This window comes from Notolepis coatsorum (genome assembly GCF_963971535.1).
Source record: "Notolepis coatsorum genome assembly, chromosome: 10".
Lineage (NCBI taxonomy): Eukaryota > Metazoa > Chordata > Actinopteri > Aulopiformes > Paralepididae > Notolepis > Notolepis coatsorum.
This window is the reverse complement of record NC_140174.1, coordinates 16,905,849-16,912,882: the sequence shown is the minus strand read 5'-3', so window position 1 is coordinate 16,912,882 and position 7,034 is coordinate 16,905,849. Positions and strand designations below refer to the sequence as shown.

Below are 7,034 nucleotides of genomic sequence, written 5' to 3'. Positions count from 1 at the left end.
TCTTGCTAAAATGTGAATCACGATTTTTCTCTCTAAGAATTGAGATCACGATTCTCTCACGATTCTTATTTTTTCAATACAATCATAAAGTAAAGTAAAGTAAAAAGAAAAAAAACAATGTTATAATTTATTTATTTTTAATTAAAAAAATCGTCATAACTATGAATCGAGATCGCGATTTTTTTCCGATGAATTGCCCAGCCCTATTTTATACCCAGTTTAATGTCATGTACATTGCATATTACTATTGCACTTTACGGTTACATTTGCACTCTGGTTGGATGCCAAACTTTGTCGGTACTACTGTACTTGCGCTGTTCTTATGGTTATGGTGACAGACAGTAAATGTTCATTCTGATCTCACAGCAGGCTGACAGAGTGAATGGAGGTCAACGCAGACAGAGTACGCGCGTGTGTGTCTGAGCGGCGCGCGGGCGGAGAGAGAGAGAGAGAGAGAGAGAGAGAGAGAGAGAGAGAGAGAGAGAGAGAGAGAGAGAGAGAGAGAGAGAGAGAGAGAGAGAGAGAGAGAGAGAGAGAGAGAGAGAGAGAGAGAGAGAGAGAGAGAGAGAGAGAGAGAGAGAGAGAGAGAGAGAGAGAGAGAGAGAGAGAGAGAGAGAGAGAGAGAGAGAGAGAGAGAGAGAGAGAGAGAGAGAGAGAGAGAGAGAGAGAGAGAGAGAGAGAGAGAGAGAGAGAGCCGCCTTCAAACATGGCGTCTTCAGAGGAAAAATGACTAAAAAATATTAAACGAGGCCTACTTTATTTACACGTCTTTACCGTCTCATTTCGCGACCACGACGGTGTCTCCCTCCACGGAGTGTAGTGTTGTCGTCGTTGTCGTTTTTTTTGCGGATGGCGGAGATAGAAGATAGACCGGGGAGCGAGCTTTAAAAAAAAAAGGAAAAAAATATAGCAGCCCTGTTTTATTTTGATGCGTCGACAGGCCAGCTAGCATCCTCGGCTAGCATCAGCTAGCATCCTCGGCTAGCACCAGCAGCTAGCATCAGCTAGCTAACTTAGCATCAGCGGCTAGCTAACTTAGCATCAGCTAGCCACAGCTAGCTTAGCACACAACGACTCCGGAGGGGGCGGGAGTGAATTTGCATGCACACAGGGGGGAAAAAATCACGATTTGTGTTTTTGTTTCGCTCGTCTGAGAGGAAAACGGTCGCAGCAACAACAACCGACCGACAGACACCACCACGCCATGGCTTATCATCTGCCATCATGTTTCAACCCGCGGTGCTAGAATCACCAGCGAGAAGCTACTGAAGAAAGGGGGAGGAGAGGGAGAGCGAGAGAGAGAGGGACACGGCGGAGGAAAAGGACGCGTTCGATGATCAAATGTTTATCAGCAATTCACCCACCATCATCACTACCACCACCACCATCCTCATTTTCATCATGACCGTGCATGGTTTGGGAACAAATTCGCATTGGTGGAAATGATCAACGGGGAACGCGTTAGGATCGGAGACTGAGTGATTTCGGAGGAGTATTTACCCCCCAGACCCCCTCCTCTCCTCCTGCTCCTCCATTGCTCTCTCTCTCAATATGCTGTTTTCACCCCCTGCCTGAACGACTCGCCTATGAAGCCGGGAACATAGCTTAGAGAAAATCGAGTGCGGGGGGTTAGACGGGATTTATTTTTCACACAACAATCTGGTTTCAATCCCGATTTCCTCTGTTGCTTTTGTCCTCGTCCCCCCGTTCACACGTCACATAAATGGATAGAAATTACCCGGGAACAGGGTTCGGTGATCTGGGCGCTGGAGCAGGATGGACTTACGAGAGGTCTGCGAAGGCGAGGTATGCACTGAGTCAGACAGGCTCCCATCACACACACACTCATACATATACACACACACATGTACACGCACACACACACACACACACACATTATACACACACACACACACACACTCATACATATATATACACACACACACTCATACACACACACTCATATACACACACACTCATACATATACACACACTCATACATATACACACTCACTCATATACACACACACACACACTCATACATATACACACTCATACTATACACACATATACACACACACACTCATACATGTATATATACACACACACACACACTCATACTCATACATATATACACACACACACACTCATACATATACACACACACACACATACACACTCACTCATATACACACACACTCATACTATACACACTCATATACACATTACACACACACTCATATACACAAAAACACACTCATACATATACACACACACTCATACATATACACACACTCATACTATACACACTCATATACACACACACACTCATATACACACACACACTCATACATGTATATACACACACACACACTCATACATATATACACACACACACACACTCATACATATACACACACACACACACACATACATATACTCACTCATATACACACACACTCATACTATACACACTCATATATACACACACACTCATACATATACACAAAAACACACTCATACATATACACACACTCATATACACACACACACACACTCATATACACACACACACACTCATACATACACACACACACACACTCATACATATACACACTCATATACACACACACACTCATACATATACACTCATATACACACACACTCATTACATTACACACACACTCATACATATATACACACACTCAACACACTCATACATGTACACACTCATATACACACACACACTCATACATATACACACACACACTCATACATATACACACTCATATACACATACACACACTCATACATACACTCACACACACACACTCATACACACGCACACACACATTACATATACACATGCACATTGCTTGTGCACGATGTGTCATCATGTAAACAAATGGTCAACACCCGTGTCATGCCTTGCCGTTGTGTGCATTGTCATCCAAAATAGTTGCATTGTGAATATTATAAATAGTGATCAGGTAGGTAGTAGATCAGTAGTACAGTAGTTATAGTAGTAGATTTAGTAGATATAGTAGTTATAGTAGTATAGTTGTTGTAGTTGTAGTAGTAGATATAGTAGTTTTAGTGGTTTTAGTAGATAGTAGTTTTAGTAGTTGTAATAGTTGTAGCAGTTCTAGTAGTAGATATAGTAGTTGTAGTATTAGTTAGTTATTATAGTAGTAGTAGATATAGTAGTAGTAGTAGTAGTAGTGCGTATTGTGGGGGTTGGAAATGAATTGAATGTGATTGACAGTTTAGTAGACTGAGGAGGGGGGCAGGACATAATGGGGCTGTTGTCCCCCGGGGACTCGTCACGGACACATTTTACCTATTGATGACAAATCCACATGAGCGCGATGGAAAGCGGCTGCAGAGAGATGAGCTCACAAAGCAGTCCGCCCTGCTGCTACACTACACACCGACTGTTAGTGATCATAATAACAACTGAGTGTTATTGATAATAATAACTCCCCAACAGCCTGCATTGACTCAAACACCGTAGGATCGGTAGCTAAATGTGTAACATTCACTGCGAGGGGGGGGTTCATATTTATAATAATAACACTCTGAGAGAGATGAGGGTTCCAGGTTGTTGGTGGTCTTTTGGCCTCGTGATTGATCATTTTATTTGCATAATTGCAATGCATTCGTATTGTATTCTACTCGCAACTGCAGGCTCTTAACAAAGCAAAACCATTAAAGGGTCAGACGACGACGAGAGAAGACGATGTGTCTTTGAATAAAATGTGATTTAAATGATGATAATCGCCAGCTCGGGTCTGTTAGCTTAGCATCGCCTCTCCAGCGTCATGTTTAGATGCGGGTTTTAGCAGCAAAAGAAGGCCTTGACAGGAAAGAAACGTCGCCACAAGACGAGCTGTTCATACGGTTGTTACATCGACCCAGTGTTTGCTAATCTCGCGACACTAATCACAGACAAACCATGGCCCCCTTGTCATCCCCCGATGTTTGTCAAATACCATCATAGCTAGGTTTTGATGTTTGCGTGAAGCAGACATTCTATTATTAATTTGCACTAGCCAGCTGCTATAGCCTGCTCAACCCCCGATCACTGGCTTGCAAACCAATCGCCCCCATAGAAGTCTTATGTTGTCAGTATGAAAGAGGAAAGATATTTTTTTTTACCAAGAACTGCACATCGGTCACACATTGTTTATTTATTTACACGTCAAAGAGCGGCCTTGCAGCCCGGGGCCTTGTGCCCAGATTCCTAGCTACTGCCTGGTAGCTTACTGCTAGCATGTTAGCTGGCCAGCCAGATCAACTCCTTTCACACAGTCTTATGCAAAGCAAGCCTGGCTGTGTGATGATGCTCTTATGTTCAACTTTGCAATTAGCAAAAAAAAAGGCTACTTCTGTGTCTACACACTTTGTCAAATTCTGTTTACAAATCTTCACATGTTCTTTGATAAGCCATAGCCCACTTAATTCAGCCTAATTTGAAGCGTGCTGTGTGTGGATACAGTTGTGTTCAAGCCTGAGGAATACATTAGTGCATGGAATTCAGCCCACATTCTATCTAATCTCCTCGGTGACGGTTCCATTTAGACAGTCATTGGCCAGTTATCTCCCTCTTAAAAGTTACACATAAAATTTTGTATTTCACTTTGTTACAGTCATTAGGAATTGTCATTCTCCGTCGGGTAGGCTCTGTGTTTAATCGCCCAAATACCTCGGACCAGCAGATAACCTTGAATTAAACACAAATTAACAGCTGTGTGTCATTTTAATACAGGTACAAAATGACTGACAAAAGATTTCATAGGGACATCTTGCCACAGGCCAGGATCAGGCCTGTTGATTTAGGGGTCACCTTTTGGGGGAAACAGGGTTTATGCAAATTACTCTGAAATGAATTGATTAATGACTCTCTCTCTCTCCACCCCTCTCCTCTCCCCTCCCTTCCCCTCCCTAGTCTCGTGTACGGGAGCTCAAGATCATCCCACCCCGAGTCCGAGCTCCTTCACAGACAAGCCTACGCCACCCCCCACCCTCTGCAGGGCTATGCCACCAATCACCACCCAGGGAGCTCTGGCCAGGGCGGGGCTTGGGGAGCAGCTGGAAGGAGTTTGGGTGAGATCAATGTCACACACCTTCCCTGTCGGCCCACAAGGGCCATGAGTTATTGTCCTCGGGCCCCGTCCGTCGTCCCCTCTGGCAGGCTGTCATTGAGGGACGTGTAGGGCGGCGTGTATTGATTTTTAAGCCTTATGATTTAGATTGTCAGTGAAAAGCCTTTTATTTGATGTTTTAATGTCCATTCCTGACCCTTTGACTTAAATTGTGAGATTTATTCTCCTTAATTTTGCTAATGGCTTTTAGGTTGGTTTCACATACAGAAGGTACCGTTCTAAACGTTTCCTATGGAGTTTTGAAATGAGATATTATTATTATTTATTTTTCTAGGACAAGATTTAAGATAATCCATGTTAGTGAAACTGGTCAGTAGTATGAAGATGTTTGACGGCTGCGTCTCCCTCCTGTCTCCTGCGTCTCCCTCCTGTCTCCTGCGTCTCCCTCCTGTCTCCTGCGTCTCCCTCCTGTCTCCTGCGTCTCCCTCCTGTCTCCTGCGTCTCCCTCCTGTCTCCTGTGTCTCCCTCCTGTCTCTCTCCTGTGTCTCCCTCTTTTGTCTCCCTCCCGCCTCCTGTGTCTCCCTCCCGCCTCCCTCCCGTCTCTCCTGTGTCTCCCTCCTGTCTCCCTCCTGCCTCCCTCCCTTCTCTCCTGTGTCTCCCTCCCGCCTCCCTCCCGTCTCTCCTGTGTCTCCCTCCTGCCTCCCTCCTGCCTCCCTCCCGTCTCTCCTGTGTCTCCCTCCTGTCTCCCTCCCGCCTCCCTCCCGTCTCTCCTGTGTCTCCCTCCTGTCTCCCTCCCGTCTCTCCTGTGTCTCCCTCCCGCCTCCCTCCCGTCTCTCCTGTGTCTCCCTCCCGCCTCCCTCCCGTCTCCCTCCCGCCTCCCTCCTGCCTCCCTCCCGTCTCTCCTGTGTCTCCCTCCCGCCTCCCTCCCGTCTCTCCTGTGTCTCCCTCCTGTCTCCCTCCCGTCTCTCCTGTGTCTCCCTCCCGCCTCCCTCCCGTCTCTCCTGTGTCTCCCTCCTGTCTCCCTCCCGTCTCTCCTGTGTCTCCCTCCTGTCTCCCTCCCGCCTCCCTCCCGTCTCTCCTGTGTCTCCCTCCCGCCTCCCTCCCGTCTCTCCTGTGTCTCCCTCCTGTTTCCCTCCCGCCTCCCTCCCGTCTCTCCTGTGTCTCCCTCCCGCCTCCCTCCCGTCTCTCCTGTGTCTCCCTCCCGCCTCCCTCCCGTCTCTCCTGTGTCTCCCTCCTGTTTTCCTCCCGCCTCCCTCCCGTCTCTCCTGTGTCTCCCTCCCGCCTCCCTCCCGTCTCTCCTGTGTCTCCCTCCCGCCTCCCTCCCGTCTCTCCTGTGTCTCCCTCCCGCCTCCCTCCCGTCTCTCCTGTGTCTCCCTCCCGCCTCCCTCCCGTCTCTCCTGTGTCTCCCTCCCGCCTCCCTCCCGTCTCTCCTGTGTCTCCCTCCCGCCTCCCTCCCGTCTCTCCTGTGTCTCCCTCCCGCCTCCCTCCCGTCTCTCCCGTGTGTCTCCAGGTCTGTCCGGGCTCTTTGACACCGGCCTGCACCACGCCAGTCCCTCCGGCCCCGACGCCTCCGTCATGAACCTGATCTCGGCCCTGGAGTCCCGGGGCCCCCAGCCCCCCCCCTCCGCCTCCTCCCTCCTCTCGCAGTTCCGGACGCCGTCCTGGCAGACAGGTGGGTCTCTCTGGCGGTGATGGATCTGCCTCGTGGTGACATTTAAACGGAGGCCAACTTTAGTCAATATGACATTTGCAAGCGGCTCCCATGTTTGGCAGTGTTTGGCATTCTGCTGACTAGGGCTGCAACGATTACGTCGATTATGAAAAATCGTCAACGAGATATTGTTGCGTCAATTAGTCATTAAAAAAAAATTATTATTATAATTTTTTTTTTTTTTTTTTTTTTTTGGCACTACCTATCTTTGTGAAAGT

The 7,034-nt window shown here is 47.6% G+C and overlaps 1 protein-coding gene across 1 annotated transcript in view; it reads left to right on the top strand.

The window, feature by feature from the left end:
* Positions 1 to 689: 689 nt before the first annotated feature.
* Positions 690 to 7,034, top strand: part of LOC311235218 (proline-rich protein 12-like) — a gene marked incomplete at its 3' end in the record, with an annotated part of 62,806 nt that continues 56,461 nt past the window's right edge. The window contains exons 1-3 of the mRNA XM_084322620.1: positions 690 to 1,806; positions 4,949 to 5,106; positions 6,616 to 6,777. Coding sequence (XP_084178746.1) covers positions 1,724 to 1,806; positions 4,949 to 5,106; positions 6,616 to 6,777 — 403 coding nt within the window. The 5' untranslated portion in view covers positions 690 to 1,723. The remainder of the gene's footprint in view (positions 1,807 to 4,948; positions 5,107 to 6,615; positions 6,778 to 7,034) is intronic.